The sequence below is a fragment of the Solea senegalensis genome, linkage group LG6, assembly GCF_019176455.1.
Source record: "Solea senegalensis isolate Sse05_10M linkage group LG6, IFAPA_SoseM_1, whole genome shotgun sequence".
NCBI lineage: Eukaryota > Metazoa > Chordata > Actinopteri > Pleuronectiformes > Soleidae > Solea > Solea senegalensis.
The window spans coordinates 12,593,734-12,605,906 of record NC_058026.1 but is presented as its reverse complement, the minus strand read 5'-3'; the positions used below and the strand labels follow the sequence as shown (position 1 = coordinate 12,605,906).

General features: G+C 42.3%; 1 protein-coding gene across 5 annotated transcripts in view; it reads left to right on the top strand.

Moving 5' to 3' along the window:
* Nucleotides 1-12,173, top strand: part of rbfox2 (RNA binding fox-1 homolog 2) — a 39,086-nt gene that overhangs the window by 9,009 nt on the left and 17,904 nt on the right. Inside the window, exon 1 of one of the 5 annotated variants that reach the window (XM_044027647.1) lies at nucleotides 4,173-4,393. The exons of the other annotated variants lie outside the window; for them this stretch is intronic. Within the exon in view, the coding sequence (XP_043883582.1) occupies nucleotides 4,361-4,393 (33 nt within the window). The 5' untranslated portion in view covers nucleotides 4,173-4,360. Of the gene's footprint in view, nucleotides 1-4,172; nucleotides 4,394-12,173 lie in introns of those variants that run through there. 5 annotated transcript variants of the gene reach the window in all.

Sequence of the window (12,173 nt, the reverse complement as noted above, 5' to 3'; positions counted from 1 at the left end):
ACAACCTGTATTGCATGTTTATTTTTCTGCATGTGTGTGCGTGTGTAAGCCTGCAATCTGTTTACTCTTGTCTGTATTAGCTTACTGATTGTGTTATTAGACTGTTCAGTTCATGTGGTTAATCCTTAGATCATCCTCCGTTCATCCACTCATCCTCTCATGCTCTGCCCATAATCCCCTCATCCCTCTCACTCCTTGATGCCCAACAGCCTCTGGCTGCTTATCTGCTCCATCAGCCCCAAGCCTTCACTTGTACACTCTATTTCCTTCACTGTAAATTTTTAGTAGCTGTGTTTAGAGCTGCTGATTATTTTCATAATCGATTAATCTGTCAATTATTTTCTCGATTAATCGATTGAGCGTTTGGTCCATAAAATGTTGAGCGGTGTTCGTCAAACCTTTAAATGATGATGTTCTCAAATTCAGCTCTAGCTGTGTTGTTGAGTGGCCAGCTTTCAAGACAATACTGTCTCCTACCCTAATGACCACGTTCAAATAATAATCATAGTTTTACTTGTGTGAACAATGGTTGTGTCGGGATGGAAAGACGTCAGTAAAGGACCACATCAGGGACACAGAAGTGTGAACTGGCTTCTGACCAGGGTGGAAAAATGGCAGGGAGGAAGAAAACAATGCCGGGCAGCATTGGCTCCCACAGCACCAAGGTGCTAAACTGTCAACAGCAGTGTGAGAATGATTTGATCAAAGGCTCCTGAAAGGAAAAGCCTGGAGAGCAGCATAGCCTGATGTGTGAGGAAACAACGTTTAATGGCACCATCTGTCTGTGGAAGATACAGCACATTTGTGTTGTCTCCACACTAGGGCTAACTGAGACACGGTTAAAAAGCAGGATACATGTCAGATAATTAAAATAGATTATTGCTCTCAAGTGAAAGTTTAAAAAAAGGAAAAAAAATAAAGAAGTAATTTAAGTATGTACAAAGCAAATGCAGAGTGTCTCCTCTTCACCCACTATATATGTCAGAAAATAGAAAGAAAATGCAACATGTGCAGTAACATTTGAAAACAGTGTTCTGTTGGCATGTCTAAAAACAAAGCTTGATGATGCACCAGAGCCATAGTTAGCATAACTCATCCTCAAACGATGTAATGATATAACCTTCAGCACCCTCGGTGCTTAATCAGTGGTTCATCTGTTCACTCGTGAGGAACTGCACCTGCTCCTACTGTACATTACTGCCTTTGGTTTGCCAGCTAGCTGAGATGTCTTTGTCCTGCAAATGTGTCCTTCTTGATGCAAAAACATGCAGGGAGCTCTGCCGCTTTATTTATCATTCCTAAAGATGAGGAAATAATATGGAGAGGACAGACAGACCTGCTGTGGCTGCAGGTACCCCACAGTTTGAGAGAAAATGTCTCTTGTCCACATGTTTGTTGAACTGGAAGTTTGAAACCAAAGTGTTTATGTTCATATTCTGTGCCAAGACCGATGGACTGTGAAAATCACTCGCTTTGATCCTCACCAAAGCTTGTGTTCAGTTCCTCTGAACAGGCCCCAGTGTTTCAGGCTTTATACACACAGAAACAGAGCTTTTTGTTTTCCGTCTTAAAAGGTTTTCAATAAATATTGTTTCAAGAAATGTCTTCAAACACAGGAACCTGCTCAAATGACCCCAAACAGTGTAGTGCATATGCCAGGCCTGTATATGGTGCTGTAGTGCTGCCAGAGAAATTCACCAAATGTGGAGAAGAAGACATGGAACATGCTCCTAAAGCTTGCACGCTGTAAATAATAAATAATAATATATAAGTGTACAGAGACAGAATGAGTCAAGTCCATGGGGAGTAAGGAAAGAACAATAAAAGTAGAATACAGGTAACATTGAAGATTGAATGACTTTATTACTCCCCCAGGGGGGAAACACACATTTACAACAGCTCAGTTAAAGAAATGAGAATAGAATAAAATAAAATACAATATAGTAAAAAAATTACAATAAAAATTAAAATTACACTCTAATATAGAGTAAGTAATAAAAGTAGAGATAAAAGACCAAATAAACATGAATCACTAAAAGAAGGGGACGACCAGAACAAAGACAGTGACAGTGCAGTATAAGAGAGAATGTTGGGGCCTATGACATCATGGCTGTCCCAATGTTGTGGTTGTATACATGAAAATGCAATGGAGGCGTGTATTGTACACATATGCATATGTGTGTATATATATACATACACACAGAGTATATTTTAAAAATTGCTGGCAGCAGCACCCAAGCATAATTCAAATGAACGATCAGCTGCAGCTGTTGTAGTTGCTGTTTGGTCTCACATTATACTTATTTTTTCACACAATGTAGGCAACGGTCAATATTTGTATGACGTTTGAAATCACCAGAGAGTTTAGAAGCTGCTGTCAAAAGACAAATATCTTTTTAGAGAAGATTACATTTTTATGAAGGGACATGCACATTTATACCCACACAAGTCGCAATATGAGATTCAGTCATTTAGGAAATATAATTTGCTTCATAGAAGCTTAATAGTCATAATAATTAGTTTTTAATGCAGCTGCTAAATGTGCTAAAGACAAAGACTGGCCTGTGTGTTGGACGACTCTCCTTAAGCATTTCCTTTGTGACATGATACATGTCAACTGTGTAGTGGCGCAGTGGTTAAGACCGGTACCCTATGTGCGAAAACATCGTGGTCGCAATGGTCCCAAGTTCGATTCCACCCCTCTGACTGTACTCAATTCCATTATAAGTCGCTTTGGATAAAAGCGTCTGCTAAATGACATGTAATGTAATGTAACTCAGAGACGCTCACGTCCTTCTATTAGTGATGCATTAAGCGGCTCAAAGCATGTTTTCCTTCACGTATCTGAGAAAAATATCTGCTAGTGGTTAGCTGCTGGTTAGTGCACAGTAATCGGCACTGTTTGTATGTTGGAAGCAGCTGCCAACTGCTGTTGTTTTGGTCAAACAATGAGCTGAAACAAGCTGTAAAGAGGATTTTAAGAACCAGGAGGGAATCGTCTATGTTTGTCACTACCAGTGACTCACGTTACAGCAGAGGCAGCTAATACCACACTGACAACAATCATCATGCTTTTCTTCAATAACACCATAACAAACGTTCAATATATACCTTATAACACTGAGATGAAACACATGGTATCAGTTGGAACCGTGGTTTTCAAACTGTGGTACGTGTACCACCAGTGGTACGTGAGCTTCCGCTGGTGGAAAATCAGAAATACTGTTCGACTGTTCGACTCGGGTATGTGAGCATAGTAATGAAATAATAATAATTAGAGTCACCTCATCTCTCGTTCTATCCTATCCTAATCTAATTTTGCTATATAAATGATCTTATTAGGAATAAATCTGCCTCCTGCAAAAAGTGCCGAACAGTAACGTGATATTTCACATGATATCAACTGACAAGTTTTTTGCTTTATTACGCAGCCCTTACATTAGGTCACAGTTTGAACCACATACATGAACTATTGATGACTTATGATGAGATATTCTACCTTTTATTTTGATAGCATTCAGACTTCTGATCTATGGTGGACGTGTTTTTACCAGGTCAGCTGCTGTCGTTACTTTTACTGAGAAGTGGCCTTTGTTTTCTAAACATGTGCCAAATTACCAACACATTTCCATAAAAAGGTGCACGCCTGAAAACGGGACTAGATAGAAAGAAACAAAGCCTTCTTCACTTCCACTCCCAGTGGTGACAGCAGCCCCAGTTAACTCACCTACATGGAGAAAGAGAACAGAAGGAGAGAGAGTCGAGGGAGGGACTACGTCACGAGAGGGAAGCAGAAGGGAGGGGAAAGTTTGCAGGTGTGACAGAGGTAGGGGGGAGGCGTCAGGCTAGGGAGGAGAGAGAGAGGGAGAGAGAGAGAGAGAGAGATAGAGAGATAGAGAGAGGAGGAAGACTGGAGAGGAGACAGAAGAGATGAGCAGGCAAGGGGCAAGGGCACAGCAGCAAAACAGAAGGCTGGGGTTAGAGGAAAAGGCAAGGAGTGAGTGGGAGAGGGAAAGAAAAGAGTGAGTGGGACTGAAGACAGAACAGAGAGGAAAAGAGAAAGGAGGAGGAGGAGGAGAGCTCGAAAGGCAAGCAAGTAAGCGAGGAAGAGTGACGGGGACAGAGGCCAGCAGAGGAGGAGGAAGAGGTGGGAGGGGGGTGGGGGTGGTGGTTGGGGGTTGGCAGGGCAGCCGGAGCTAGCGGGGGCAGAGAGAGGGAGATTTTGAATCTGTGAGACAGACAAGAGAGACTGAGCTGGTGAGGTGACACAGACTCGGAGAGAGGGAGAGAAAGCCAGGAAGCGTGATAAGAGGAAAGGAGAGAGGAGCGACGACAGTTGGGAGTTGTTGCACAGAATACGATGATGGGACTGTACTATCCTTCCGTGTTGTCGGTGAGTGTGTATCTTGATATCTTTTCACGATCTGCTGTAGCTCTTCGCTAAAGCTCAGGCTCCACTGCACATGAAACGGAGGCAGAGCAGGCAAACGCTTGTCATTGAACATGAAATGTTAATTAACTACTAACAGATGAGGACTCTACTTGACCCCTTTACTGGAGTGGTCCAGCCAGGGCATTTCAGACTCTTGACAGGACTTGGCAGCCACGTTGTACAAGGTATATAAACACTGAAGCCAGTGTAGGAGGAATAGATGAGAGCAAGGAAGAGGTTGTATTGCTGAAGTTATAATTTCTGATGGTGAAATGCACAAGTAGCGGCGTATCATCGTACAGCGTTGTGGCATCTGTTCTACTGCCCCGAGCGAGAGGTGCACGCAATCTGAACATCAAGAGCTGTTCCTGCCAGAAACTGTGCTCTGCCATGTATTATGTATGTGCCTAAGAATCTACATGAACACATAGTACAGCATGTTAGTCTTTAGAGCTGGATGGAGCAGTTTACTGTGTTGTTACTTCAATAAAGTCTCTTGAAATAACTGAGGGCAAAAGACTGGAAAGAGTGAAGGAATGGGGGAGGAGAGGTAAGTGAAAAAGTCTGTCGTCTATTGCCCCTGCAGCTGTCTCTGTACGTCTTCCAGGCCTGTGAGCGAAAGGGACAGGTGTCCACAGAACAGTTGTTTCTGTCTTTTTTCTTTCTTTCTTTCTCAGTGCCTCTCTCTTTCTTGTCCTCCCTCTGCATCTTCTCTCTGCAGCTAACAAACACCTCCTCACTGTAATTTCTGTGTCACACATTTGACAAATGCACAGAAGCTCAAGCACACAGTGGGCTGCAAAGTTGGTGCGTGAAGTGTCTTGTTCATATCATTGCATTTCATTCGGTGTGAGTCAGGATGAGCGTGTGTGTTTTTCTTCCCGTCTTTGGCTTGTGTGTGCACACTCCTCTTTCAGCTGTACCTTGGATTCCTGCTTTCTTTACTGTTTGACCTCTTTTCTCCCTCCTCTCGCTTTCCCTGGGGCCACGGCAGCTGTTATCTCAATGTTTTCCTTTAAGAGTTCATGGAAGCGTGGGGGAGGGGTTGCATGAGAGAGAGAGAGGGAGAGAGAGAGAGAGAGAGAGAGAGAGAGAGATAATGGAACGGGGAAAATAGAAAAATTAATATTTTTTGAGGTGACTGGACACCTACGGTCAGTTTACCATGGAATCCCATGGATGAGAGAGCTGAAAGTATGCAGAGATAGAAATGCAAGCTGAACGAGATGGAGAGTAACAGAGATGATAATTGTAGGTCAACTGGAGGAAAATAGATTGTTCAGTGTTCAGTGACGCAATTTCAGACTGTAAAGCTGACTTTGCGCTTATGCGTGTCTGCGTAATAGTTGCCTCATGGCAGGGGTAATTTATTAGTTCTTTCATGTCTTACTTTCTGCTAATATTTTTGGCCTGTGCAGAAGAAGAGAGTTGAAGTAGCAGATTGAGAGCGAAAGACTAAAATATTTTCTCAAGCCCCACCTAAGCGTGAGCCCTAAGGCAAGGGAGAGACGCCTACCTGCTGCAAAAAATACTCTCTGCCACACTTCTGCATAAACTGCAAACGCAGAGTGAGGACTCACCCACCAACCCACCCATCAACCTCCTCCACCCCCAAAATCTTGTTATTGATTCTTTTGCAGGGTTAACAATAATGGCTGTTAAATGATCCCAATGAGCCATGTTGCTGTGGAAACTTGCATGACTCATTCATTTGGTTGAGATTGTTGGATGTTTCGAGGCGTGAGGAAAATGTTGATGGGAAATCCATGCGAGTCAAACACCTTTTGCGCCGTGCTGGAAAAAAAGGCTGTTATGAAATTGCTCAAACACTGAGCTGCCGTAACTGGTCTGCCTCTTCAGCAGCCATTTGCATTCCTAATGGCTCTGAAAGCACTTGCTGTGATGCATCTGCGTGGTTTTTAAAAAACAACCTGCCTTTGAAATAGATAGGGATTGCACTTGCCGACTCTTTGGTGGTGCAGTTGACAGTAACAACACTGTCCTCCAGCTGCTTTTGTTCATTTTTTAAAAATGCACTGGACGATCAGATGGAAGCTGCTCTATCTACAGAGCGCTCTATCTGAGTGCAAAACAAGATAAACTTGTTCCATAGTAATCGCTAATATATTGGAGGAGGCGGGTGAATGTTGGGTAAATATACATCTGTGTGTGAGTGTGTTTGTGTGCTCACCTGCACATGTTTGTCAGCGGAGGCCTGTGTGTCTATAATGAAGAGTGATTGTGGATGGATAATGTCACCATCTTTTTGTCCTGGGATGTTTATTTTTATTATTCTTCTGCAGCAGGTGCAGGAAGAGCATTGATACAGCCAACAAGGAGATGATGGTTGGTTTGCATGTCATATTGTGTATATTTGTTCCTGTAAATGTACGGTTTGTGGAAAAGGTGTCTCCCAGAACTGGCCTGTGGAAAAGGGCAATCATTTGTGACACTATACATGGAAAAGAAGGGGAGGGGTTTGTTTGACAAGCAGACATGCTACCCTATAAGGAGATGGAGATGAGTGTGGGAGGAGGAGCCGCGGCACTGCTGATATCCTGTTGCTATGAAGCAAATGGTCTTGATTGACATATGTGGGGGTGGGACGTATGCAAGGGTCCCGTCTGGATTTTATGAAGCGTAAAGAAGTGAAGCACACAGCAGAGAGAGTGGGAGGATAGGGAGAACAGCAGCAAGAGGAGCAGAGAGGGGAGGAGGAAGAGTGATGGAGGAGGAAGAGGGTTTGACGTGGGCTGGAATAATTTAACAAGAGGGTGTCTCCTGGCTCATCTGTATGCTGCAGACACGACAGAAACGTTTCTCCAGCTGTTTGCAGCTTGGGTAATAACAGCAGAGTCAAGAGCCAAGATCTGAGCTGAGCACCATTTCTCCAGTTAATATGATTATTAAGACAAAATTTAAGCCTCTGTAATGGTATGAATCACGTTTGCCATCATCAAGTTTGTTGAATTAGACTATAGAATAATAGCTTGAGGCTCGAGAAAGTAATCCTGAAACGTCATTATTCATGTGAAATGACCCAGTGCTGCCCCAGTTAGCTCTTAGCCTCTCTCCTCTCCTCTCCTCTCCTCTCCTCTCCTCTCCTCTCCTCGTGTAGTGAGGCTGCTGCAGACGAGCACATTCTACAACATGCCTCCTCCTCAGACACACTTGCTGCTGCTAACTGACCCAGAAGTAAGACAGCCACAGCCACTGCACTGAGTCACTGGCTTTGCCTGGCCAACACATACACTTACACAACCCTTAATGCCTTCACGCCAGGGGAGAGTATGGACACAAACGCACACACACACGCTGACATGCACATGACATGATGTACACAAACAAATCGAGCACAAACGCACAGCATACTGCATGCTTGTGAACAAGGCGGCAATTCTCTTCAAAATTATACCCCCCTTCTCTGCCTTTGTTTTCCTCCTTTTATCTTATGTGAATTTCTTCAGTTGATGCTTTTGTCCTGATGCCACTTGCAGCCAAAAAAGGCCTGTAGCTTGTGGGCAGAAAACCCCAAAGCATGCAGGCAGGAACCCACTATTTCGGGAGATAACGAGCTGTTGACATAGTGTATCAGGTAGAGAGAGGAGGGCTAAAATGGATCTCCTCTGAAAAGGCCAATCGTCAAATACAAATACAAGTTGTTTCTGGCCAGTATCTCCGCTTCTATTTTGGTCTGGCAGCAACAGCCGGGATTGTCCATCCTCCTGCAAAGCTGTACCGTAGAGTCTCTATTTTGTGTATGAGTAACGGCAATGAGGAGGATGGTCTGACTCAGAAATATGATATTATCAGTGGTATGGAAAGAGAATGATATATAACTGTCACAGCCAAAATAAAGAACACCCCAAGTGTGAATCATTAAAATCCAAGTCACTATCATTCTGTCTGAGTTGTATCACAGCTTGTCAAATCCATGACTGACTCATCTGTAGTCGAGTGAGTTGTGTCATGAGTCATGAATGTTGGTACTGGAGTATGACAATAGTGGGGCCATGCTGAACATATTAATGCAGAGTAGGAGGGTAGTTTCCTGACAAATCTAATAAGAGGTACTCGGTTGTTTTTTTTTTATTGCTCTTAGTCTGAACTTTGCACAGCAGTGCTTTAAGATCCATGTTAATGACAGCATGCAGATGATGAATGTGTTTACTGAAGAGTGTGCAACACACTAGTGGGTGGCCCAACAGAACGACCGATACATCGACTCTGCCGTTGGAAGAACTGCACTGTAATTCCTCCTATGGCTGTTTTCCACTATACAGTTCTAGCATGACTCCGCTTGGTTCTACTCGTTTTGTTTGCTTTTTTTCATTAGTGATAGTACCTGGTGCTTTTTTAGTACCTGCTCTGGCGACGTTCCTGAGTGAGCTGAGCCGATATTAAAATGTGACGTTGACAGACTGCCGGCCACTGATTGGCAGAGAGTCGTGAGCGCGACGTCCGACTCAAGAATCAAATCAATCAATGCAGAACTGTAGATCAGCAAGGACATTATTAAAATCTCAATATTCAACAGAGGAGTCTGGTGTATTTAGTGACAGCACTGCTGAAAGTGGTGATCCTGAGCCGAATCACAACCCATTCAGCCGTGCTTTAGCTCAGTGACTGTGTCAGACAGAGTCTGTGCTCCGGTCATGCAGGAAGTACTGAACTCATCTTTTTAATGAACTGATTCTCACGATTCAGTGTTCACTCGTTTGTCTGTTTGTGTCACGTATAAAACAACATCACAGCAGTTTTGCGCAGCCGTGCTATGACGACCCCAGCCATGTTGAGGAGGTACTATTGTATGGAAAACAAACATGCCTGATACCAAACTGTGTAGAGTCAAGCCGAATAGTGCAAAAACTGTTTAGTGGAAAAGTGCCATTAGTTTTCCAAACCTGTTTGAAAAGCTGTCCACACGAAAGCAAGTCTTGGTTAAGTCTTTTAAGTTTTTTTTAATCATATCTGCATTATATGAGCACTAAAACGCTATTGTTTGAGTGAGGAAAATCTCAAAACGCCACCCTTGCGTTTTTGTGTGGACAACCAATATACGCTACTGTGATGTCATAATCCCACCTCTTTCTTGCACTGGCAGATGAAGACCTTTCCTGAAACGATACCTTGTTTATGGAAAACAACAAAGGAAAAATACTGTTAACCTTTTGTTCTGTTTCCGTGTGGCTGGGACCCGACACTTTACCTTCACATAGACAGAAAAGTTTCTGTTTTTGGTGTCAGTGTCACGACCATATCATCTTCTACTCCTCCCATTTTATCATTTGACCAGCGCTCGGCTATCAACTTTCCCTTTTCTAGTTGGTCCCAGCAGGTGGATTCCAGTTTCTCCATTTGTGTTTATCATCCAGGTTAGCCCCTACCTGGTGACCCAGAACGACTTGCTCCGCCCAATATCATTTTCACCTCTGCAAACGGTTGCACAAGGATGAAAGTAATTCATCGTGTAGCGTCGCATATTATGTATTTTTATGTCCCTGTCTAAACTGGGTAATATTTTAGCCCTAGCTCAATTCTTCTGTCTAAATCCAACACATTATACAATGAACAAATTAATATAATGAATTCAGGCTTCAAGTTCATGTTGTCATTACTCGCATCACGGGTGTATATATTCTGTAGTAATAAGATTGACCACATTTTCGAGACTTAAATGTACATATACATCCACATTAGTGTTATATAAGCAAAGTCATAGTCATTTTTATGGCTGTGTAACGGCACGGGAAAGCAAAGATTTGAGAGATGTTGTGACGTTTGCGAAAGGAGTTTGGAAAGAGGTTCATACAGCTGCAGGGTTTAGCTGAGCGGACACATCGCCTCTCTGAAAACACGAATGAAGTTAAAACCTGAACACTGTGGTCAGTAATCTGGTTGCTTGTGCCTGGAACTTTATTGTGACGGCGCCAAAATTGTATAAGCGTGGGCACACAAGTCAGTGCCAGGTTTACAGTGTAAAGATTGGTGATAAACCTGTATTTACTGCACTATCAGGGAGCGGAGAGAGCGTGAGCTAACAGGATTGCTGGTAGTGATTGTCATGAAATCTCGACTGGAAAACCTGAGCTGCAGTCATAAAAGGTTTGAGATCAACGTGGTTGAACTACATGTAATTCCTGCTACGGCTTCCTTTGCTCTGAAATCAGCAGGGAAAGTGAGGAGTGGCCACTGGGGTAAAGTCATTTCTGACGACACCCAATTGAATATATAACCTGTAGATTAATGCTAAACAGTTGCTCTGTGATTTAACTGCTGAGACCTGTTCGTGTCAAAGTAATAAATAATAGTCTCCAAACCTTTTATTAAAAACGCCCAATCATAGTTTATTGTATATATTATATTTAATCTATTTTATGTATTATCTGTAGCAAGTGGTTTTTATAATTATTGATAAAATTATAGGATTGGTGTGTTAATTTAAAGATTCAAAACATTTTGGAAAAGGAGCATCATTTTATGATCATGTAACATACAATAAATTAATCATATCAATAAATCATTAAATGTAAATTAGCAATAAAAAATTAGATTTTTAAAGTTATTTTTTGAATCTGGGTTCAAATGATCTGTAAATTATTGTTTGCTTCACTAAAAATATTTTCAAGCAACCGATGTATTATTTTATACTTTGTAAATGTTAGACATAAGACGGACGTATTTAATTTTGTCTGTCAGCGAGGACAAACTCTGACATAAAATCGACACAGTTTACCCGGTGCAGCTCATCTGCAGTCATGTCAAAATATCGATGTGATCTGTGCCGACTGAGTGCGTCACTGGTTTGTCAGTGAATCGAGGGATTTGGCTACCATGTCACAGGTGTGACGCTAAAAAAGGTCAAAATCTGGGAGACAGATGGTACACACACACACACACACACACACACACACACACACACAAAGCCTCCCACACTTTTATCACTCCCAAAGGGACAGTGATCTATTGTGCAACTGAGATCTGAGCATCACCGTGTTCTGTCAGTAAGTCGCACGCACGCACGCACACACACTCGCACACACAGATAGGTGAGTCTTTGGGATGTTTCATAGATGTTCATTAACTTTCTAGATCATCACCTGAGCTTAAACTTCTAACTCTACTTTCCTCAACTTCTTGGGACGCTGCGTCAACTTCCGTTGATTTGGACAGCAAGCTTGATCCCTAACCCTCTCCACAACCAGTTAATGCCTATCCACAATTTTTATTGTAACCCTAAATGTAACTATCTAAGAGTGATTATTTTGGCTGAGCTTGCGATATGAATCACGATAAGAGAGGAAACGGTCATTTTTACATAATAATCATTTATGATGATTACTGTGAGATATTTGTGCCGATCTGTGAGAAACAAAGATGTTTTCTTCAGTCTGTAGAAGGTGATTTGTATAAGTCAGGGCAATATTTAATCTAAAATGGTAATTTGGAACACATTTTGGCTTTAACAAATATTGCACCACCTTGAAAATTGTACTAGGTCATATTGCAATTTTGATAGAATTTCAATTAATTGTTCAGCGCACACAAACACAAACACACACACACAACACACACACACACACCCACACACAGACCATGCAGCAGAGCAGATGTCAAATAGAGCTCTAAGCCTTTTTAGAGGCATTATGCATGTCATGGGGAAAAGAAATTGGGTTTGAAAAATGCTAGCTTGATGGCAGGTTGTTGTGCATTTTATTTTTAAAATGGCTGTCTTTTATTA